At 48.9% G+C, this 24,955-nt stretch overlaps 1 protein-coding gene across 1 annotated transcript; it reads right to left on the bottom strand.

Moving 5' to 3' along the window:
* Nucleotides 1–6,029: 6,029 nt before the first annotated feature.
* Nucleotides 6,030–23,595, bottom strand: SUN5 (Sad1 and UNC84 domain containing 5). Its single transcript, XM_086701981.1, is given in 14 exon segments — nt 6,030–6,071; nt 6,073–6,195; nt 7,338–7,424; nt 7,921–8,088; nt 8,592–8,707; nt 9,614–9,692; nt 13,999–14,107; nt 14,668–14,702; nt 16,052–16,101; nt 19,610–19,671; nt 20,580–20,646; nt 21,540–21,614; nt 21,806–21,864; nt 23,398–23,595. Coding segments are annotated over 14 exon segments (1,137 nt in total). The 5' UTR covers nt 23,463–23,595.
* Between the last annotated feature and the right edge of the window lie 1,360 nt (nt 23,596–24,955).

Here is a 24,955-nt window from a genome sequence, read left to right on the forward strand (position 1 = left end):
CAAAGCCCAGGGTCTCAGAGCCTCCTGGGATGCCACCTGGCTTATCTGTGCTGTTTGGAAAGGACCATCTGGGAACTTCTGTCCCACCCGAGAGGGGCCTTCTGGACGTCCAGACCCTCCCTCAGACACATGGCTGGCTGGTGGCATTGATGGTGAACAGGCTGGCAAGGAAAGAGAGGAGAGGTCACTGGGGAGCTTTGCCATTCTGAGCCCTGGGGACGGACCAGGCCTCCCCCTCCTCTCCTCTCCCACCTCAGACCCACTGCAAAAGCCAAGGGGCTCAGCGGATTCAGGGCTGCATGTTGGGGGGCAGAAGCTCACTGACCCTGGGCAGGAGGCTGGCCTGAACCCTCCTGGAGCCCAGCCCCTGGAACTGCCCCCGAGGACGGAACAGGCCAGGAGGTGGTTTGCCACCATGGTGGTAAAGGGGCAGCTTCTGTGTGTCCATAGACCAGGAGGATGTAGGGGTGCTGGGGGCCCCAGAGTCTAGGCCGGACTTCCAGGCCTCCCAGAGCTTCCCATAAACCCTTGGGCCCCGTGAGTGAGAAGAGGGGTAGATGGAGCGTTTCCTTCTCGGACCCTTGCCTGTGACCATGATGCATGGTGACTAGCAGTATTGACTCCTCCTTTTTGGGCTAAGTCATCCCCAGAGTCCTGACAGGGTGACAGTGACCTGAAAACTGTATGGGGGCTTGGAGCTGGATTTGACTTGAGGGTAATGTGCTACTTCCTTCACTTTGTATGTGAGGGGTTTATACCCACCACCGCGGTCAAGCAGGACCAGCATTTTGGGGGCCTCAGGCTATCTCTGGCTGGGATGAGGTGAGGACTAGCCTCTCCTGGGTCCATATGGGGAAACCGAGGCTAACAAGGTGACTTCATCCGGGTCACACAGTGAGAGAGCACAGGGCAGGGGTGAGGGCAGGGCTTTGTGTCATCACTGGTCCAGGGGTTTCTGAGTCTTGGAGAAGCCGAGGCCCCTCCCATCTGCCCTACCTAGCCTGGCGTCCGGGTATTAGTGGGATTAGCTCAAATCCTGCGGCTTGAGCTAGGCTTATCGGAGGTGGAGGCGCCATTCTGGGGGCCTTAGCGGCGTGGTTTGGCACCCTTTACCTCCGGTTCTGCCTTGGTCGCTGCAGAGAGCAGACTCTCACCCTGGCCGGCGGCCCACTCCTCTGCTCCAGTCCCGTGGGTGGGCCAAGTGGCGGGCAGGCAGCCAGCCTTGTGCATTGTGGACCTGGACTGAGGGTGGGGGGGAATGAAGCCTAGGGGTGGCCTTTGTTCTCCTGCAGGATGCTGCCACAGCAAGGAGCCCCTCCAGGGAAGGGACAGCCCCTGCCCCCTGCTGGGCTTAATGGGTTTCTGCTGTGGGTCTTGGATGAGACTGGGTCCCTCTCAGGGCCTGTCCCCTTATCTGTGCATTTAAGTGCACTGTGGACCGTACCAACCCAGAGCCCTTTGACCTTGGAGATGGGCTGGGCGGCAGGGGAAGGGGAGACACAGGTGAATAAAGGGAAGCCTGATCATCCAGGCAGGGGGGCCAGGCTGAAGCCGTGGGTGCCCTCACGAAGAGCAAGGCTCCCCGTGGATCAAGCGCCTTAGGCACTGCCTTTCCGTGCCATCTGTGTCATTGCACGGGAGACCTGGGTGGGATGAGGCGACCAGACAGCTCTCGGGGCCCAGCTGGGACAAAACGCAGGAATCCTGCCCTCTACTCATGGTTCCACGGTCGGTACACCCGAAGGTGCTGGAATTTGAAATGACTGTGGGAAGGGTTGAAGGGAGAGTAAGGGCTCTGGGGCCTGAGGGCTGGGCTGGTGTCACAGCCCCGCCATAACTCATTGTGTGACCTGAGGCAGTGGCTCTGCCTCTCCTAGGCCCGGTTCCTCATCTGCAGGGGTGCTGTGGGGACGAGATGAGGTGGTGGGTATGAGCACACTTGGGCATCATGGAATGTTTGTGGGGGTGACATGAACGTCCCTCCAGAACACTGGGGAGAATCTACCGGAATCCTCCAGAGGGTGGGGACCATGGAGGAGAGGAGTGCCACGTGAATGTCAAACAGCAGGGGTTTCCTCCACAGCTGCCCAAACCATAGAAAACGTCCCCGAGGGTAAAGATCCCATTGGCAATCTCCCTACTGCTGGTAAAACATCCAGGATTAAATCTGACCAAAAAAGCGCAGAATTCATACGAAGAAAGCAATGACACGTTGCTAAAGCCGCTGAAGGAAAATCTGAAGACACAGAGAGAAGATTCCATGTTCCAGGAAGCGAGGACCTGACATGGGCAAGAGCTTTACTCTCCCAAAAAGAACGCCACTTGGCTGACAAGCTGATTGGAAAGTTTGTCTGGAAGAGAAAGAGTCTGAGAAACAGAAATAAAGAGTGGGGTGCTCGTGAAAGCACACACACCAACGCGTGTTCCAAAGCTAGAGTAACTCAAAAGGTATGGTGTTGGTGCGGGTGAGGCGGGGGGTTCGGTGAAGAAGAGACCAGAAGTTGTGCATTGACTCTGTTTCCAAGCTACGGAAGAAAGATAGTCTATTCAATAATGATACCATACTGTGGCCTTTGGGTAGTAATTTAGCAAAAATTAAACTAGACCCCTACCTCACACCACGCACGAAAATTAATTCCAGATGCACGGAAGAGCTTTTATACATCTGAACCTTGTGTGTGTGCACCACAGAGCATATCCATCATCTATCACATATCTATTCTTACATATGTAATATCTATAATAAGATTAGTAGAAGAAAGAGGAGGAGTATATTGTTAGAATCTTGGAACTGGGCAGGTCCTTCCTGACAATGCATACAACTAAGAATCTATAAAGGAAAAGATGATTTAACTACATAAAATTTTCAAAAATCCCTGCTGAACAAAATACACTCTAAACAAAGTTAAAAGACAAATACTGGAAGAAAATATGTAGAACATCAGAGTGAGGCTGGGAGGGGCATTTGGAGGAGGAAGCGGGGTGTCTATGGCTCTGCTTTTCATCAAATCTTGGTACGGTATAGCTTTTTAATAACAAGAATGGTTCTCATAAAATCTACAGAAATAATGCCAGGTTGGATACTTGTCTCTCCCTGGTCCGCTGATTGCTGGTAGCAGCCAGAGAGTGGCAGGATTATGAGGTGACCCCTGAAGCCCATCCCACCATGGAGACCATTGGATGGCAGGTCCTGGGGCCAGGTGCTAGTGAGGAGCCTGGCAGATGTCCAGAGGGACAGATTCTGGCACAGGGCACGTGCCAGTCCAGCATGCCCTCCCAGGAGACAAGCACATTTCCGATTCATCTAGCCTTCTAATGCCCAGCTGGACCCCTGCCAGCCTTTACACCTGTCTGCCCCTTCTCGTATGAATTCCCTCCCTTGCAGACTCCAGTCCCTGTGCCCTTTCCGGTTTGGTTAGCCTGTCCCCTTCTGGGGCCCTGCTTAGGGGCAGTGTCACCCCCTCTCCCCCCAGAGGACTGGGCCTCCTATCACCTGCATGGGGATGGAGGTTGACAATTACCTTGGTGATCATTTACCCAGCACCTACTGTGTGCCATGCTCCGTGTGAGAGCTCTGTGGACAGAGTCACGATAGATACTGTTATTAGCATTTAAAAAAAATTTTTTTTTAATGCTTTATTTTTGAGAGAGAAACAGAGTGTGAGCAGGGAGGGGCCGAGAGAGGGAGTCACAAATCCGAAGCAGGCTCCAGGCTCTGAGCCATCAGTACAGAGCGCGACTCAGGGCTCGAACTCACGAACCATGAGCTGAAGTCGGATGTTTAACTGAGTCACCCGGGCGCCCCTCTGTTTAGCATTTCTGTAAGCTCTTGAGTAAATACTAAACAGGTGGGACTCAGCTAAGGCAGAGATATTGCATGCAAAATATGAGTGACGGCTTCAGGGAACAGCAACTTAAAAAAATTTACATCTGCGTTTCTAATAGTATACAGTAATGACAGAATGTGCTATCAGAATTTATAGGATTTTCTTATGTTTCTGAAGTATCTCAAATTTTTTCCGTTAAAGGATTTAAGGTATTTCATAGATTTTTTTTTTCAAAATTTTATTGTGGTAAAATACATGCAGTATAAAATTTACCATCTTAACTTTTAAAATTTACAGTTCAGTGGTATTAACTGTATTCATACTAAAGTGCATCCGTCTCCGCCAGCCATCTCCACAGCTCTTTCCATTTTGTACGATGGGAACTCTCTACCACTAGACAATTAACTCTCCATTCTCCCCTACCCCCAGCCCCTGGCAGCCGTTCTACTTCCTGTCTCTGTGAATTTGGCTAAGGATGTCATGTAAGTGGAATCACACCATGTCTGTCTTTTTGTGACTGCCTTATTTCATCTGGCATAATGTCCTCAAGGTTCATCCATGTTGTAGCATGTTCCAGAATGTCCTTCCTCTTGAAAGCTGAATAATATTCCGTTGTATGGATGTATATGTCAAATTTTATCTGTTCACCTGCTGTTGGATGCTGGGGTTGCTTCCATGTTTTAGCTGTTGCGAACAATGCTGTGATGAACGCGGGTGTTCAAATACCTCTTTGAGACTCTGCTTTCAATTCCTTTGGGTATAAACCTAGAAGCAAGATTGCTGGATCGTATGGTAATTCTATTTTTTTTAAAGTTTATTTAATTTATTTATTTTGAGAAAGAGTAAGAGCGTGCAAGGGAGGAGCAGAGAGAGAGAAAGAGAGAGATAGATGGGGAGAGAGAGAATCTCAAGCAGGCTCCGCACTGTCAGCACAGAGCCCGGCTCAGGGTGGGGCTTGAACTCACAAACCAAGAGATCATGACCTGAGCCAAGATAAAGGGTTGGACGCTTAACTGACTGAGCCACCCAGGCGCCCCCGATAATTCTGTTTTCCACAGCGACTGTATCCTTCTACATTCTCATCAACAGTGCACAAGGGTTCTGATTTCTCCACATCCTCATCAACAATAAGCATTGATTTTGTTTTGTTTTGTAGTAGCCGTCCTAATGGGTATGAGGTGGGATCTCACTGGAGTTTTGATGCGCATTTCACTAATGATTAGTGACGTTGCATGTGCTTATTGGCCATTGCATATTTCTTGGGAGAAATGTCTATTCAAGTCCTTTGCCCATTTTTTATAAGTTCATTTATATATTTTGAGAGAGGGTGGGGGGAGAGAGAACACGAGTGAGGGAGGGGCAGAGAGAGAGAGAGGGAGGGAGAGAATCCCCAGCAGGCTCCTTGCTGTCAGCGCAGAGCCTGATGTGGGGCTCGAACTCATGAAATGAGAGATCATCACCTGAGCCAAGATAAAGGGTCGGACGCTTAACCAACTGAGCCACCCAGGCGCCCCCTTTGCCCATTTTTGAATTGATTTTTTTGTTGTGGTGGTGGTTGAGTTTTAGGAGTCTATATGTTCCGGATGTGAATCCCTTATATAATTTGAAATATTTTCTACCATTCCGTGGGTTGTCTTTTTACTTTGTTTACACACTATCTTTGGAGGCACAACATGGAATAGATATGTGTATACCTGGAAAAACTGAGGTCCAGAGAGGGTGTGTGTCCTGTCTGATGCCACCCAGTAAATGGTCTGTGTGATGTTGAAACACTCTGTGCTGGGCAAGGGTGGGACCTCTCATCTCCCACCTCATCTAATACAACAGCCATAATCTTGTTCCTGTTGTACACCTGGAGAGTGAGGCCCCGAGAGGGCTGGGTCTTGCCCAAAGTCGCCCCTGGTCAGGGGCAGAGCATGACTCGAAGCCAGGGAGATGACGTATGTACAAGGATGAGACTGGCTGGGTTTGAATCCTGGTGCTGCCCTTTGTGAGTTGTGACCTCTGGCAAGTTTTTGCTCAGTGCCTTCACTGTCCCCATCTGTGAAATGGGGCTTCATGGGGCTGTTGCGAGGGTGCCTGGACACCCAGGATGAGACTGAGAATCGCTAAGTGTGGCCTCAGACGTCACATGCTAGCCCACCCTCACTCTTTGGAGCCAAAAAGACATTCCGACTTGGGCTGGGCTGCAAAGAATAAACTTTAATCTCTCTCTGGGTAGGAGCTCTGAGCAGGCTGCTCTCTAGAGCTGTCGAGGTGGGGTCACGGAGCCGTGCACACGCACTCGGTACAGGCAGGTGAAGCGTGGGTTCCCCCAGTTGCTTGAGATCTTCACCTTGACGGCACCAAAAGCTCGGACAGGCTGGTTCTGGAAGAGTCACAGACATGGGGCCATTGGCCTCCACTCTGCCTGTCCAGAGAGGTGTTTGGGAGTGGAAGGGAACCCTCCTATTTCACAGGTGGAGAAACTGAGGCTCAGAGAGCGGAATGAACTGTCCCGAAGCCGCACAGGAAGTTGGTACTCAGGGGTTGGGATGGAAAGTACTGAGGTGAGAAAGACAGATATACTGTGATGGGGAAAGTGTCCCAGCCTCGGGGCCCTGGACAGATGGCTGTGGGACTCCGGGGCAAGTCACTGCCCCTCTTGGGGCTTCAGTTTCCCCGCTCTGTAAGATGGGCTGGGGGGGGGCGGTAATATCTTCCCATGAGACCAGACCCTGGAGCTAGCTGGCCTGTAGGAGATGCTCGGTGAGCATGCCTCCTCCTTGAGAGGGGACAGAGCCCGGTGCAGAAGCTGGGGCTTGGCCTCTGAGATCTCTCTGGATGCTCTTAACCTTCCAGGGAATTATACCAGGAGAGACTGAGGCGCAGAGACGAAGGGAATGGCCCAAGATCATGCAGATTTGTGGTACCAGGATTTGGAGCAGTATCACTGATTCCCAAGTGCTGACATTCCACTGAGTCTCAGGGCCATCCTAGCAGCCACCCCGCTGTGTCCTGCTCCTGTCCCCGACTCCCTGCCCTTCAGGCCTCAGTTTGCCCTGCTGTGGTTAGATCAGGTGCTGATGATGGGGCCTCCCAGTACAGAGATGCTAAAGTGGTCCCCCTGTTCAAGAGCTCCTGTCCATGGGAGGAACTGCCACAGGAGGAACTGCCACGGGAGGAACTGCCACGGGAGGAACTGCCACAGGAGGAGCTGCCACGGGAGGAACTGCCACAGGAGGAACTGCCACAGGAGGAACTGCCACGGGAGGAACTGCCACGGGAGTGCTCCTGGGCAAATCAGGGAGACAATGCACTGCTAGAAGCTGGACAGGTCTCCTCCGGGTCCCACTTTTGGCCCTGGGCAGTGGCTCCATACTCTGAGCCTCGGTTTCCTCGTTTGTCACGTGAGTTAGTGACAAGTGTGCACTGCGAGGCTGTCGGTGGATGAAATGGGGCTCCCGGGGAAAGCCCTGCACATGGTGCACATTTGCTGTGTGCTCAACGTAGGCAGCCTTTCTCAGGTACCTGGAGCGGGAACATCTGGATGATGTTTTCCGGCTGAAACTGAAACGCCCCCAGGAACACCTCCTCCTTGGGAGAGCCTTCCATGCCCTGTGGAACCAGAACCAAGGCAAAATGGTCAGGTACGGGCAGGGCCTTCAGAGGGTGTTGCCCCTTTCCAGCTGAGACTTGCATACCTCCCAGGATGGGGAACTCCCTACCTCTTTGGGCACCACTGCATCGCAGCACAGAGGAATAGATAGGAAAGAGCACTGGATTGGGAATCAAAAGGCTGAGGGTCCTCTTCTAATTATGCCACTGAGTTGTAGGTTTTGGGTGTTTCCCTGACCCTTTTCTGCACCTCAGTTTCCTTATCAGTGTCTCTGAAGACTAAATTGGCTCTGAAAAGCTTGGGTTGAAATAAAGTGGCTGTTTATCTCCTATCCTTAAAGGCTGTGATCAACGCCGAACCTGGCCATTCTCAGCCTTAACTAAGCCTCATCCAGCCCCTCTAGCCTGCTTGGGTTGTGCCGACAGAGTGCCTGGAATCCCACCAGACGAGGCTGTCTCCTTAGTTAAGCATTGCTCCCTGTGGGGATGTGCTCACGTAAACGACAAAGTCCTTGGGAGCAGTGTCCAGGTTGCCCGACAGTGAGATGGTCTTGGGGATGTGCTGCAGCGTCAGGTTGGACAGGTAGACCTTCTGGGCCATTCGGATGGTCACCTGGCCTCGGTCACCCGAGAAGGCCCAGCAGTTGCCGGGTGTCACGTTGGGCTGGAAGGGGCAGGTGCGATGGGGGCTATGCTGGGTGGGTGGGTTAAGGTGAATTCCTCATCCCACCCTGGCTCTCCTAGACCTCCTTTGCCTCCTGGGTGAGCCGGATCCCTCCATCTACAAAGCTTGACTCCAGCGCCACCAACTCCAGGAAGCTCCCCTGATTGCTGACAGTAAGAATGAACCTTCCCGTCAGCCCAGTGCAGGGCAGGCAGGGGCCTGCTTGGGGCTGCGAGGGTTCCTTGACCCTCAAGTCTTGAAGGGCCCCCTTCCAGTGCCAAAGCAGACTGTCCCTGCCCGGCGCCTGCCCCTGCTCCTGCCCAGTCCCCTGGTGGTTCCTGCTGTCTATTCTTGCCTCTTGCCCCTATCGCATCTCTGTCTCCTGTTCCTATCCCTAGCCCCACACCGGGCCCCCACCCACTTTGTGCGGACCCCAGTGTCTGCTTCCAGGTCCTGCCCCCAGGACCCTGATACTCCCTCTCCAGTCCCCCCATTCCCCCTGCCTCGAGGATCACGTCTGGGGGCTGCGCGTAGTTCCATAGCCGGATCCAGTTCCAGCAGGAGCGAGCCTTGTCGTAGTTGTATGTGGCAGACGTTTGCTCAAAGTCGATGGAGGCACCTGTGTGGGAGTGACGGTGTCAGATTGGGCACCGAGCACGTGCTGGGCGAACACTTTAGGTGAGTCACTGGCCCTCTGTAAACTTCAGACGTTCCCTGGGTGATGGGAGGAATAATAGAAGCCATAATCGTGGTAACACCCCCCTACCTCACGGGGCTGTTGTGAGGTTGAAGTGAGTCAATACAACAAAGTCCTTCCAGCCAGCCTCATTATTATTTCCGTGGCTCTTGCTGTACCTGCTTCACAGAGGAGGGCACTCTGGCTCTGAGAGGTCGAGTGAGGCCCCGAGAGTGTAAGCCAGTGCCCTCTGACCCCACGTGCCCCTGGGCCTGGGTCAGCTGGTGCTGCCTGGCCGGCCCCACCTCTCCTCCTTCCGCATGTCCCCCCGCCCCCCCACTCCTGCTGCGCTGTCACAGGAGGACCGTTCACATGGGTTCCCCTGGGTCTGGAAGACTTTTCCCTCCTCTCCAGGTCTCAACTCAAACATCCTTCCGCACAGGTCTCTGCCCAGGTCCCCTCCATGCCAGTCACCTGCTTCGGTTTCCCGCAACACTGATTCCCAACTACAACTGGGCCTGCGTTGGTTTTTTTAGACGGTCAGTCTCCCCGGCTCTGCCGGCCTCTGGGTTTGGAGGGGGGGGGAGTGGAGGGGCGGGGTGGGGGGGAGTAGATGCGGGGCGGGGTGGGGGGGGAGTGGAGGGCCTCCCCTCCCCACCTCAGCCCCCTTTAGAGAAAATAGAAAATTGTAGCAAAAAAAAAGTCGTCTGGGGGGCAGAGGCTAGCTCTGAGCATGAACTTGCCAGGAGCAGAGGATACCAGACCAGAACTGAAATCCACCCACTGAAGAGTTTCTGAGGACCCTTGAGGCAGGCTGTTGGGCGGGGGCGGTGAGGGGGAGTCGCTTACCTATAGACTTTAGGGCAAAGTCTGGCTTTTCAATATAATCTCCTTGTATCATCTTCATTATTTTCTGGGCCATTTTTTGCTGAGAAGGCAGAAAACACAAACCGTGTGCCGGTGTGTTCTTATAGATCCTGTCCACGTGCGGGTTCGCACCCGGTGACAGGTGGCTGCAGGTATCCTCGTGTCCCTAACTGCTTACCCCTGCCTGTGGAGGCCATGGCTGGTCCTGGCACAAGACCACCGGTCACTACACTGTGAGGAGGCCCGGGTGACACGGTGCCATCGCTACCCCACCCACTGGGTCTACGACGGGGTCACACGTGGGACCAGAGTCTCAGGGAAGTTAAGGGCAGGGCGTCCGGAGTCAGACAGACTTTTACCGCTGTGGGGCTTTGGGCTAGTTACTGCCCCTCTGAGTCTTGACCTTCTTGTCTGTAACATGGGGATGATAATTACATCCTCCTCCTGCCGCTGTGAGGACTAGAGCTAACGCTTGTAAGGCTGCTACCGTGTGCCAGCACTGTCCTCAGTGTCACGGAAGTTCACTCTTATCCCCTCACAGCAGCCCCAGGAGGTATGTGCTGTTATCACTTCCATTTTAAAGATGAGAATACTGGGGCACAAAAGGGTAAGGTGTCCAAGGTCACACAGCTGGTAAGAGGCAGAGCCAGGCGTTTGGTTCCAGTGTTTGGGCTCTGAGCTACTACACTCTCCTGCCAGATAAAGGCTGCAAAGCACTTAGCATGCTTGGTACTCAGTAAATGCTGGCCACTATTTTTTTTTAATGTGTATTTATTTTTGAGAGACAGAGAGAAACAGAGCACGAGTGGCGGAGGGGCAGACGCAGAGAGGGAAACACAGAATCCAAAGCAGGCTCCATGCTCTGAGCTGTCAGCACAGCCTGAGGCGGGGCTCGAATCCACAAACTGTGGGATCATGACCTGAGCCAAAGTCGGCGCTTAACCAACTGAGCCACCGAGGTGCCCCAATGCTGGCTATTATTTTTATTAGACTCTTCAAAACTGTGGCCACAACCAGGTCTCTCCCACTCCACACCCTTCTTTCAATATGACTTTGACACTCTTCCCATTGAGAGTTGGGGCTAAGGTTCCCTCCCATAAGTCTGGGGGGGCCTGAGGCTATGGCAGAGGTGATGCCGTGTGACTTCTGGGCTAAGCCTAAAGGGGGATACAGCTCTATTTCATGGGGAGGCTCATTCTTGGAGCTGCCAAGCTGTGAGGAAGCCCACACAACACTGAGCGCCCACCTATGGTTGCATTAGTCAACAGCCCTGAGTTCCCAGCTGATAGCCAATGTCAACTTCTAGACATGTGAGTGAAGATGCTTCCAGATGGGTCCAGACCCAGATGCCAAGTCACCCCCAGCCTTCAAGTCTTCCCAGGTGAGGCCTCAGACATCGTGGAACAGTGACAAACCATCCCCACTGCACTCCGTTTGGATCCCTGACCCACGGAATCTCTGCACATAATAAAACAATTGTTTTGCACCACTAAGTTTTGGAGTGGTTTGCTATGTGGCAGTAGTAACTAGACCAGCCACGGTGCTACACGGCAGGGATTTGTTGATATGGAAACTCAGAAAGGTTGATGACCTGCCTAAGCTCCAAACGGTAAGAAAAAGTGTTGTATCCATAAAACAAGAATATGGATCTATGAAAAAGAACACCCAGAGAGCAAAAATGAAGTTCTTAGGAATTCAGACTATGTTAGCAGAAATGAAAAACTCAATAGAAGTTTTGGAAGATAAAGCTGAGACTATTTTCTCATATCATAACAAATAGAAGAAAACAGGAAGAAATGAGAGAAAGAGGATTAGTTCAAGAATTTAACATCCAAATAATAGGAGTTTCAAAAATGAGAATAAACCAAATATGGCTGGGAGGGGATACATCCATTTAATCACACAATTAAAGAACACTTTTTAGGACTAAAGGGCATGAGTTTCCAGATTGAAAGGGCCCCAAGGGTAGCTAGCCCATAGGCAAATTATCATGACATTTAAGATGTAAGGTGAGATGTAAGGCTTCCAGGGAAGATATAGTAAGTTACAGAGGATCAATGTTCCCACTAAAAACAACTAGTAAAACCAGATAGTTTATGAAATCATATTGTAAAGCCACCACTGAGCTATGGGAGCAATGAGGACCAGATGTATTAAAATTCTAGAGAGGAGAGAACCATTCCGAAATTCATGCACAATTTTTTAATGCCTGGGGGCATTTCATGATCTGGGCATGGGCTGAAGACATGGGCATAGGCTGGACAATGGCTGCTATTGGTGAAAGAGAAAGCAGCAAAGATTTTAATAGACACACAGGACTAAAAGGACAAAATTGGAGACTTGATGAACCTCAAACCTGAACAGTTTTCCCCATAAGATGTTAACTGAAACCCAGAACTATTAAGAGGCCAAAGAGCTAACTTGAAAGCTTCTGAAAGACATATTAAAACTTCCCAGTCTCATCATGCTTAGAAACCAAGCCCATTTCCGTGAAGGGACCCCAAAACAAAATAAGCAAGAGATTAAAGCCTTACAAACATCTTCTTAGTATATATCAGAAACATTGGAGGGCTTGTTGATACATGATTGGCTCCCATCCTCAGTAGGTCTGAGGGGGCCCATTAATTTGAATTTCTAACATTTTCCCAGGTAATGCTGATGTTCCTGATATGGGAGCCACACTTTGAGAACCGCTGCCCTAGAAGGAGTGGTGAATCAATACTGAGAGGCTGTAGCCGCACCTGGAGGCACTAAACCAATTATGGGCACAATTAGAGGCTGAGAATCCAAGCTTGCCCCTGGCAGAGAAGGTTACCACTAGGGCTGCAGATTTTGCATTCATGCAGGGCTGGGAGACAAAATTGGAGACTTGAGAGGGGTGCCTGGGTGGCTCAGTCCATTAAGTGTCCAACTCTTGATTTCGGCTCAGGTTGTGATCTCAGAGTGCGTGAGTTCAAGCCCAGAATCAGGCTCTGTTGCTGACAGTGTGGAGCCTGCTTGGGATTCTCTCTTTCCTACTCTCTCTGCCCCTCTTCTGTTTGTGCTCACTCCCTTTCTCTCTCATATTAAATAAATAAATTTAAAACAAAAACTTTTTTAATTTTTTTTTTTAATTGGAGACTTGAGAATCCTCAGACATATGGTCAGTCTTTCCCATCAAGATATCTACCAAAAGTTTGAAGCTGCATGGGAAGGGCACTAAAGGGTTAGGCTGAAAACATCTGACTAAATCTTACACAAATTGCCACCCAGGTTTGAAACAGCTCAATGAACATCTACATAGAAGTGATAAGTGTACTCATCTTCCTTACAAAGAAAATGGGGAACTCTCTCTAGTTGAAGTTATACCTATCTGGAGCACAGAGTTCTTTTGTATACAATGTCCAGAAAAACACTAAAAAATTACTGGACATGAAAAGACAATACCATATGATTGATACTCCAAAGAAAAACAACAATAGAAAAAGATCATAGATGATCCAGATATTGGACTAAGGAGATAAGGATATAAAAATTACTACAACAATATATTAAATAAAAGAAAGAAAAAATGGACGACATAGGTAAGATGTTGGAGAATTTCACCATAGAATTAAAATTTATGAAAAGAATCAAATATGTATTCTAAAACAATGCAATATATGAAATTAAGAACTTAATGGAAAAATTTAACAGTAGATTAGACAGAACAGAATACAGGATTAGTAGCAAACTTAAAGAAATGTGAATCGAAAATATCAAAACTCAAGCACATAGAGAAAAAGAATGAAAATCAAACACATCAGGTAGTAGCATAAGAATTATGTGGAACACACTCTAACAGTCTAGCATAGATGTAACTGGAGTTCTAGGAGAGGAGATAGATAATGGGGAAGAAACAATATTTTAAGAAACAATAGCTAAGCATTTTTAGCAACTATTGAAGAAATAAATCTGCAGATCCAATAAGCTCAGCAATCCAATCCCAAGCAGGTTAAATATGCAACACTGCGGATAAAAAGAACATCATACAAACTCCCAGAGATAAAAAAAAAAAACAGATCACACTCAATGGACCAATAATAAGAGCACTAACAGACTTCTCAACAGCAGCAGTATAACTAGAACACAACAGTGGAATTCTTTCAAAATGTTCAGGGGAATAGTTCCTATCTAGAATTCTATACCCAGCCAAACTATCAATCAAATGCAAGGGTAGAATAAAGATATTTCCAAATGTGCAAGTTCTAAGCAAATTAATATGCCTCTTATTTAACTCTTTCCCAGGAAATTATTGGGGGATGTGCTCCACCAAAAGCTGGGAAATAGGAAGAAGGGCATCAAACAAAGAAGTCAGATGTTTGGGAGCAGAATGGCCAGTATCTCACCTCATCTGACATGGCTTCCATCAACTGGAGCTTGGCAATGAGTTGGGTCATGTTACCTCGGAGGTCCTGGATTTCCCCAGAGTGATGCCGCACCTTCTCCTGGTACATTCTTACAAGAAAGGAGTGAGAACATGGAGTGACTGATTTGCAATGCTGCTATTGTCACCCTCAGCTTCTATCTGTGTCAGTCAACCTACAAAGAACTAGCTTCACATTTCCTCACTCTTCTGGGCCCATCCCTGGCCCTACCCAGCAGGTTCTTGTCTCTTCCTCCTACTTGGAATATCTTTAAATTTAACTCATTCCTTCCAAATATTCCTATTTTGTTTGCAATTAAGGATGATGCCACCAGGTGGTATACTGTTGGTTAAAATTTCTTCTCAGCTTCCACTTGCTGAGTGTGATTTATTCAGGACAGTTGACATCTTTAACGTTCATAATTACCCAGAGCAAGGTGGGTGTTATGTCTCATCTCATAAATGAGGAGTTGAAGGCCCAGAGAGGTGAAGTGACTTGCAAAAGTTTAGCCAAGTAGGAAGTATGGGAGCTGGGATTTAAACCTAGGTTTATCTGACTGTGGAGCCCACATTCTCAGCCAATACCTTACAGGTCCTGGATATAGTTCTGGTTTTTAGGTGATAGTAAGATTATTTAGCAGATTCTTCTTACCTCAAGCTCTGCAGTGGACTATCTATGCTGTCATCCTGGTAGGGTGTTGCAGAAACAAGGGATCTTTTTCAGATGGCCTCATCTGGGCCCAATAGAACTTCCTCCATTCAATCTCCCACAACCATAAATCTATCCATTCATCTGCCTTCCCATTTACTCTTCCATCTATCCACTCACCTACCATCTATCCAAAATCCAGTGTATCCTCCATTTTAAGTCGATTCATCCAAATCCACATTCATCCACCCTTCCACCTATCCACCAGCCCATCCAACCACCCTTTCTCACACATATACTCCTCCATTTATCCAACCTGCCTCATCCCTCCTATCCACCCTCCCATTCATATAACTTACCTTATATATTGTCAATACCCTTTCATCAATCACTTCATCCTCCCATCTATCTACCCTCCCATCTATCCAAACTCCCATTAACCATCTGTCCATCCATCCATCCATCCATCCACCCATCCATCCATCCATTTATCCATTCATATAGCTAATCTGCCCTCCTATCTGTCCATCTGTCCATTTTCTCATCCATTGAGTCTTCCATTCATCCATCCATCTATCCCCCCAGCCATTTTCCCACATCCCTACATCCATCACTTCTATCGTCTCATCCATTCCACATTTCCATCTGATCATCCAATTAACCAATACTGATAGTGGCAACTTTCTGCCCAGTCCTGAGGTGGACATCACTGGAGTGAATTAGACGTGGCTCTGCCTTCAAGAGCACCCAAAAAAGTTGGGAAAATGTCATGGTTGCATTCATGATTAGAGAAAATTGTGGGAGGAAAGGGGAATGTCATCCCCTCCACCTGGTATTTCTGGGGGAAGTGACATTTTAGCTGGATCTTGAAGTATATGAAGGAGTTTATAAGGAGAAAAGAGTAGAGGGAAGGACAAGCTCATCAGATCTCTTTTCTCCTTAAGCATTCTGAGACTCTTTGTTGTCCTCTGACAGGGAGCGCTAGCCATGATTTCCTCCTCCTTTCTCCCCAGGAACCACAAAGCAAATGATCTTATTTCATTTGAACAGAACAAACCGCCTTGAGTAGAGAGAATTGTGTTCCATTCTCACTATCGTTCTCTAGGAGGGAGATTTGATAAAGGAAAGATAGGTCACCTCTGGGAGGGAGAGGCAGGAGAGCCATTCTGTAGGATGGACTATTGAATCTGGTCTTTAAAGTCACATTTTGGTGAGAGAGATGGGTTCCAGGTGGGTGGCATCGCAAAGACAGAGATTTGGGGCTGGAACGAGTCAGGAACTGATCAGGTTCCAGATGTGATGAGAGTGAGAGAAGCTGATGTAGGCAGCATTGACTAGTTGGGGTGCGGCCAGTCAGTGCTGAGGCCTGAAGAGAGCACACACTTACCCGCCAGACTTCCATTTTAGACGGTACGTGCATAGAAAATATCCAGAATCCTGTGGGGCCAGGAGAATGAGAGTGAGATATTTAAGATGAAAGGTTAAAAGCTTAGGCTCTGGAGTTAAGGCATCTAGACTCAAATCCCAGCTTTGGCACTTACTAACATTGTACAACTTTGGAAGAATTTACTTAATCTCTCTATACCTCAATTTCCTCCTCTGGGAATTTCTTCCTCCTAAAATGGGACCAACAGTAATATCCACTTCATGATCAAATGATATCGTATATGTAGAGTGTCTCACATAAACCAAATAATCCATGTCCCCTCTCTCTCCCCTGCTCCAATTCTACTGGGGATAATTGATGAAGAGAAGAAAATGGGATAATGTTCCCTGTATTTTATAGTCTCTGTGTTGCCTTAAATCCTACCATTCAAGCCATTATTAAAGCTCTTTAAAACCTATTCATTGTTAATGATAAAACAATCAACAAATCAGGAATAGAATGGAACTCCCACAATCTGATAAAGCCCATTTATGAAAATCCCCCAGCTAAAAAACACTTAATGGTAAAATATTGGATGCATTCTTCCTAAAATCAGGAACAAAACAATTATGTCTACTCTTGCCATTTCTATTTAACATTGTCATGTAGGTTCTAGCCAGGTCAATTAGTCAAGAAAAAGAAATAAAAGGCAGATGACACAACCTTGCATACAGAATCTTAAAGTATCTAAGACTGGATGTCATGCTCAGTGTCAAAGCAATAAATGAGTTCAGCAAGGTTGCGGGATACAAGATCAGTATATGAAAATCAATTATATTTTTCAACACAAGCAATAAATAATCTGAAAATGATATTAAGAAAACAACTCAATTTACAATAGCATCTCAACAAATAAAATACTTGGAATAAACTCAACAGAAGTATAAACTTTGCACTCTAAAAGATACAAAACATCATTAGAAGAAATTAAAGACAACATAGAGATATATCAATAATAGAAAGACAGCCCATGTTCATGGATTGGAAAACTTAATATTGTTCAGGTGACACTACTCCCCAAATTCATCTATGAATCAATGCAAACTCCCTCAAAATACCTATAGCCTTTTTTTTTTTAAGAAATGGAAAAATTGACGCTAAAATTCATATGAAAATGTAAGGGACTATAATAGCCAAAACAATTTAAAAAGAACAAAGTTGGAGAACTCATAATGCTGGATTTCAAAACTTATTACAGAGTTATAGCAATTAATCCAGGGTAGATAGATAGACAAATAGAGAGATGGCAAATAGATAGACAAATAGATAGATGGCAAATAGATAGACACATAGATCAAAGGAGTAAAATTAAGAGTCCAGAACTAAACTCTCACATTTATGGTCAATTGATTTTCAATAAGGGTAGCAGACAATTCAGTAAGAGAAATAATAGTTTTCTCAATAAATGGAACAACTGGATATCTACATTCAAAATAACAATGTTGGACTCTTACCTCACAACATATGCAAAAATTAACTCAAAAATGGATCATGGACCTAAATGTAAAGGCTAAAACTATACAAATCTTGGAAGAAAAAGTGGGAGTAAATTTTTATAGCTTTGGGTTAAGCACTAGTTTCTTGCACCTGACATTAAAGTACCTATGGAAAAAGAAAACATGGATAAAGTGGACTTCATCAAAATTTAAAAAATTTGTGCTGCAAAGGACACCATCAAGAGAAAGTGAAAAGACAACCCACAGAATGGGAGAAAATATTTGCAAATTGTATATCCGATAAGGGACTTCTATCCAGACCATACAAGGAACCCTTAAAACTCAATAATAAACAGACAACCCAATTTAAAAATGGGCCAAGACTGAATAGACATTTCTCCAAAGAAGACCTATAATTGGCCAATAAGTATATGAAAAGGTGCTTAACATCATTAGCCATTAGACAAATGAAATAAAAACTACAATGAGGTACCACACTTCATGGCTAAAATTTTTTTTTTTATTTTTTTTAACGTGTATTTATTTTTGAGACAGAGACAGAGCATGAACGGGGGAGGGTCCGAGAGAGGGAGACACAGAATCCGAGACAGGCTCCAGGCTCCGAGCTGTCAGCACAGAGCCTGACGCGGGGCTTGAACTCACAGACCGTGAGATCATGACCTGAGCCGAAGTCGGCCGCTCAACCGACTGAGTCACCCAGGCGCCCCATAAAATTAAAGACAGGTAATAACCAGTGTTGGTGAGGAGGCAGAGAAATTGGAACCCTCATACATGCCAGTGGGGATGTTAAGGTGGTACAGCTACTTTGGGAAAAAGTTTGGCCAATTGCTTAGATAGTTAAGCATACAGTTGCCACAAAACCCAGAAATTCCACTTCTAAATAGATACCCAAGATAATTTAAAACACATGTCCACACAAACATTTTACAGGATCATTCACAGGAACGTTACTAATGGTAGTCAAAAAGCAGAAACAACCGTAATATCCATCAACCGATGGACAGATAAGCAAAATGTGGCATATCCAAACAATGGACTATTTTCAGCCATAAAAAAGGAGGAAACGCTGATGTATGCTACGCCATGGATGAACTTTGAAAACATTATGACAAGTGAAAGAAGCCACAAAGACCACATAGTGTATGATTCTATTTATATTAAATGTCCAGAATAGGCAAATCCATAGTCACAGAAAATAGATTAGTGATTGGTCGCCTAAGACTGGGGTGAGGGGGAATGGGAACCAACTGTCTGGGACTGGGGGGGGGGGCGGTTCTTTTGGGGGCAGTGAAAATACTGGAATTTGATAACGGCGATGGCTACAAAACTTTTTTTTTTTTTTAATTTTTTTTTTCAACGTTTTATTTATTTTTGGGACAGAGAGAGACAGAGCATGAACGGGGGAGGGGCAGAGAGAGAGGGAGACACAGAATCGGAAACAGGCTCCAGGCTCTGAGCCATCAGCCCAGAGCCTGACGCGGGGCTCGAACTCACGGACCGCGAGATCGTGACCTGGCTGAAGTCGGACGCCCAACCGACTGCGCCACCCAGGCGCCCCCAAAACTTTGTGAATATACTAAAAACCACTGAATTGTACACTTTAGAATGGTGATCTTTCTGGTATGTGAACTATATCTCAATAAAGCTGTTATTTAAAAAAAAAAAAAACTTATTTGTTAAGTTTCCTAGGAATTTCAAATTTCCTAAGACATTCTCTCGACCCCACCCCCACCCCACTGCCCTGCCTCCTTGGGCCAGTGTACTCGAGAGGAGGGAGGAGACTCCTTTGCTCGAGAAAGCAAAGCTGCGACCTGGGAGGTGGCAGCGGTGGTTGGAAGGAATCCGCCGAAGCTCAGAAACAAGTAATAACGATCATACCACGGTTGGGGGGAGAACTTGAGTTTTCAGCGCTTTTCTTAGTGTTCAAAACATGTTCTTGGTCATCAGTTAATTTAATCCTCACAGCAATACTCATTAACAGCCTTCACTCTTTTCCTCCCCAGGTTGGGCAAGAGCGCAGGGATACCTCCACCTGGGATGGGGCAGGGCCCTGGAGACTTACCAAAAGCACAGAGGACGAGAACACCTGTCTTTTCCATGAGCTTCTGGAAGAGCAGCCTGCATCTGGAAAAGAGAGAAGCAGAGATCAAGGTGAAGTGGAGTTTTGCATAGGCTAGCAAGTCCTGGCCTGGCCCTTGCCCTCTTCCAACCCTGAAGCGCAGGGCCCTCCCTGGGCAGTGATACCCCCTCCAAGATGCTGACCACGTTCTGTGACTGCACAGCCTCACGGAGGAAAGAAAGCTCTCACCCCAGCATTTGGGGCCATCAGAGATCACTGACCGTGGTCCACCACGTCCTTTTCACACCCGTCTCCAGCTATGTACTGTCTGTTCCCTCCCTTCTGTCCTGGTGAGCGCACCCTTCAGGGTTCAGCTCAAACAAACGTCCCCTCCTCCTATGACCTTCAGAGTCAACACTGCCCACCCTCACCCTTAACACCGGGTTTGGTGTCTTCCCCCACTGGGAGCTCAGGAGTGGTGAGGGTCAAGGCTGGGCCCAGAGTAGGCCTTAAGATGTTTAGGATGCAGGCTCTAAATGGATGAATGAGGGCGAAAGCTTTGCGGCACTTGGGAGGAGTTTGCGTGGGACAGAAGAGTGAAGGGAAAGGAAGGGACAGGCATGCCAGGAAGAAAAACAGCCTGTGCCTGGTGCTGAGGTGGGAGCAGGAACGGCGGGCCCAGGGGGTGAGAACCCTAGTCTTGCTGGCCCAATGGGTCCACGACAGGATGCAGAATGAGAGCAGCATGGAAAGAAAGGGTGGGGCAGGATTCCAGAAGGTTGCGGGCTGAGGTGCTGGAGCCCTGGGGAGCCACAGTGGGTTCTGAGGTGAGAGAATATGCCAAAAGCCAGGTTTGGGATGGCAGGTCTGGTCCGGTGATCAAGGGATCATCCAGGCCAGTGAGGGGACTGTCATAGGAACGGGCTGCGTGTTCCCAGCCCCCATCACCCTCCCCTCACCTGCCCCCACTCACCTGCAGTTGTTGAACAGAATCTGGTGAGCCTGAGTCCTCAGGAAGCAGGCCAGGCAGGTGATCCAGGCTGCAAAGGAGGCAGGAGAGCAGGGAGTAACCACACCCTTGTTTTTATCCCACCAACCCTTGCAGGAGGCGAGGTCCTACTGCTGGGAGACCCTCTCAATTTTGTAATCGAGCCCAGGATAGCCCTGCTCTGGGGCACACGAAGCCTGGGATGTGCCGATGCCCATTCCCAGACACTGGGGGCTTCTCAAGGGCAGAGTCCTTGTCTGGTTTATCCCCAGGTACCCAGTGTTGCCCACCATGGAGCTAGGTAAAAAGTTGGGGTTCAGGATGGATGAGTAGGTGGGAGACACGTGAACGGACAGGGGAATGGTAAGAGAATGGTTTGGAAGGTGGATGAATAGGAGGACGGTTGAGAGGAGGGGCGGACGGAAGGATGGATGGAAGGACGGATGGGTGGGTGACTGGATGGGTGTGAGTAGTAACAAATAAAGGTATGTGTGGCCGATGGCTGACGCAGTGAACCCATGGGGTGCGTGGATATTACAGCAGATGGATATGAGGGCAGATGGCTGGAGAAATGACTGAGTGATGAGGAAATGGAGGGGTGGGTGGGTGAACACTGGCATAGAAGGCTGATCTTTAGGGGGTGGTCAGACCCCGTGCCCGAAGGGAGGGCACACCGCGTCACACCATTCCGTGGCTTCGTCAGTGGCCCCAGGGGCCAGGCTGGCGGGAGAGTAGCGGAGGGCCGACAGTCAGCCCCTCCAAACAGCAAGTCTGCCTCCTATCCCCTCTCCCCGACCACCAAAGAGACTCTGGCTGGAATGACGCCCCTGCCACCTTCGCTGGGAAGTCCTCCAGGGTTCCCTCCCTCCCCTGCAGCCCAGTGCAGGCCTTACCCCCACCCAGGCCCACGTTGACGGCCAGGGCATCTCTTCGGTGTATACGTACAGATACAGGCCAGCACGCACTGGGCCAGGCTCAGGGCCGGGGCGTTGATGCGGATGGGCAACACTATGGCATCACCTGCAGAGAGCACGGGGCCTGTCACGTCAGCGCCCACAGACACGGGGAGCACCCAGAGCGTGGTGCGGCCACGCCTGCTCCCTAGCCCGCCCCTTGCTGTGTGACTCCGGGCTGCCCATCTGACATCTCTGAGCGTCGGGCCCTAGTTGTTCACGAAGACCCCAGGGCCCCTCTCGTCCCTCCCTGCTCACTCGCGTTTGGCAAGGCGTCCTGGGCCATCCTGCAGGTGTTCCGGCCTCTTTGGGTGACCCTGGGGATAACAAGATTCACAATCGCATTTTATAATTTTTTCAAGAAACGTGGTGTCCCCGCGTTCCAGATTGAGAGACTGAGTGGCGGACAAGTTCGCCCAAGACCACCAGCCTGCGAATCAGGGACATACCAGGTCTGACCAACCCCAAACGCAAGTCTGTTTTGAGGAGAGGACTCGGTTTGCTGTGGCAGTCACAGGTGGTTATCCCCGCAAAGCCAATCGCTCCCGTCACTGGCAGGAGGCTGATTTTGGTCCCTCGTCCACTCCTACCCCATGTGATTTTAGACAATCCCGATCGCTCCAAGCCCTGCTGTCACACTCCCAGTGCCTTTGCTGTGACTGGCTCTGGTGGTGGTGGGGGGGAGTTCCTACGGGATGAGGTGTGGGGCTGGGCTGGGTATAGAGGCCTTGGGGGAAAGGCTTTCTCATTGCTAAAATGAGACCCACAGGAAGCAACGTCCACTCTCCTTGCACCCTATACAGCCATGCTTCTCCGTGCTTCTGGAACCCTGGTGGCCTGTGACGGCGAGGAGGCCAACAGGAAGAGCAAAAAGGTGGCAGGGACCTGTATCTTAGGGGACATTGCAGAACCGCAGAACTAATGTGCTCTGGAACCACACATGTCTTGGGACCTCTTGGCATGTGAGATAACAAATTGTCTTTATCTCTTAAGGCAAAGGTCTCCAAACATTTATTATCATACTCCCCCGATGTATTTATATTTATGAAGCAATTTTATATATATAATACCATGTATACATATATATGTGCATAGCTCCAAGTGTGCTAACATATTATTTACTTTTTCAAATGTTTATACGTTCTTGAGGACTACAAATTAAAAGAGGGTGGGCTAAAAATATACGCTGAAGTTCGGATGATTTGTCCCCTCACCCCAGCAGATTGTTTTGTATATCCTCTTTTTAAAATATTTTTTAAAATGTTTTTATTTTATTTTTGAGTGAGACAGAGTGTGAGCAGGGGAGGGGCAGAGAGCGAGGGAGACACAGAATCGGAAGCAGGCTCCAGGCTCTGAACTGTCAGCACAGAGCCCGACGCGGGGCTCGAACTCACAAACTGTGAGATCATGACATGGGCTGAAGTCGAAGGTTTAACCAACTGAACCACGCAGGCGCCCCTGGTTTGTATACCCTCTTGGGATATACACCCCTTTTGGGGGCGCAGAAGTGGGCAGACAGATGGCAGAGGTGCTTGTTTGCCCGTTTACCATCTCCCTCACTGGACTGTGACCTCCGTGGGGGCAGGAAGCACTTCCGCCTGGCGCAGCCCCGTGTCCCCAGCCCCCTGCTCAGTGCTTAGTAGGTGCTCAATAAACACATGTGGAAAGGGTGACTGCCCCATCACTCCCTTGGCTGGGAGACTTTAGGAAAGCCACAGTCAGACCTCTCTGACCTCAGTAGCTGCCTCTGTCAAGTGCGGCTGGTGACCGCCCGCTCACCTCCAAGGAGAGGGCAAAGGCAGTTTGTAAACCGCAAAGAACTGGGCAGACAGGGGGGCTGCCGTCCTCACCTCCTGGGTCTGGCATTCTCAGGCGGGTCACACGGGTCCCTGGGGTTCCTCAAGGACCGTGGCATCAATTTTCTTCTCTAGGAAATCTAGGGAAACGGTGCTGGGGCTCTCTGGGAGTCGGCAAGGGGGAAGAGATTACCACTGCTGCCACCTCCTAGCGTTCCCTGGAAGGTGTCATGTGGGATCTAGCCGGGTCAAGTGGAGTCGTGGGCACTGTGACCTCACAGAGCGGGGGGGAGGGGCTCTGCCCAGTCTCCAGCTTGGCCCTAGAACTTCCCCTTGGATGAGCCCATTCTGACTCCCTTTCTACTTATAAGATGAGGAAATTGAGGTCCCAGGACGGGAAGGGCCATGCTAGGATCTCAGGGCCTGGGCAGGGTTGAGAACCGAGGCTCCCATATCCAGGCCATGCTTTGTTCTTGCCCCCAGACCCCTTCCTGCCTCCAGCTTCCCGGACTTGCCACCTATTAAGGCTGTCCGTGAAGGTTTATAATGCTTGTCTTCTCGCTAGTGGAGGTTTTGCATAACACAAAATAATGTATATGTGGTTGCTTTAATCAAGTTCTACTTCTCCTGCAGAAAAATAAACGCATAGCAGAGTGGAAATGTCTGGCTATAGATATTTTTTTCCGTCAGCCCTGCTAATGGAGAGCCAGTTTGGATTGTGAAGCTTAAAGGAACTCACTTTTGCCCCTTGATGGTAGTTGAGCAAATTGTAGGCTAAGTTCCAGCAGCCTGCAGAAGAAGGGTCCCTCAGGGAGTCCGGCATACAAAAACAGAATGTGTTTGTGTGTTAGGTTACAGAACAAAGATGTGACGCTTGCAGATGGGATTGAGGTTGCTAGTCAGCTGACCATGAGGTAGGAGAATATCCTAGATCACCCAGGCGGGCCCAGTGTAATCAGGGTCCTGTACCTGGCAGAGGGAGGCAGATGGGAGAGGGTGGCTGCACTAGCAGCCCTCAGCCCTACTCGCTGGTTTGAAGGTGGAGGAAGAGGCCTTAAGGCATGCAGTGAAAACAGCCTCTGGAAGCTGGAAAAGGCAGAGAAACAAATCCTCCCCTAGAGTTTCTGGAAAGGAACAAAGCTCTGCCAATACCTTGACTTCAGCCCAGCGAGATCCATTTTGGACTTCTGACTTCCAGCGATATAAGACAAGAAATTTGTGTTTAAAGTCACGACGTTTGGGGCGCCTGGGTGGCGCAGTCAGTTAAGTGTCCGACTTTAGCCAGGTCACGATCTCACGGTCCATGAGTTCGAGCCCCGCGTCAGGCTCTGGGCTGATGGCTCAGAGCCTGGAGCCTGTTTCCGATTCTGTGTCTCCCTCTCTCTCTGCCCCTCCCCCGTTCATGCTCTGTCTCTCTCTGTCCCAAAAATAAATAAACGTTGAAAAAAAAAATAAAGTCACGACGTTTGTCATCATTTGTTACAGCAGCAATAGGAAACTAATACAGTACTCTTAAGAATTTTCGGTGAAGGGGAAGCCCTGAAATACTGCCACTATAATTGTTCCAAGGGTCTTCCAAGTGCACATACATGCATTCGTTCCACGAATATTT

The sequence above is a fragment of the Puma concolor genome, chromosome A3 (genome assembly GCF_028749965.1).
Source record: "Puma concolor isolate L17-30 chromosome A3, mPumCon1.1.hap2, whole genome shotgun sequence".
Taxonomy (NCBI): Eukaryota; Metazoa; Chordata; class Mammalia; order Carnivora; family Felidae; genus Puma; species Puma concolor.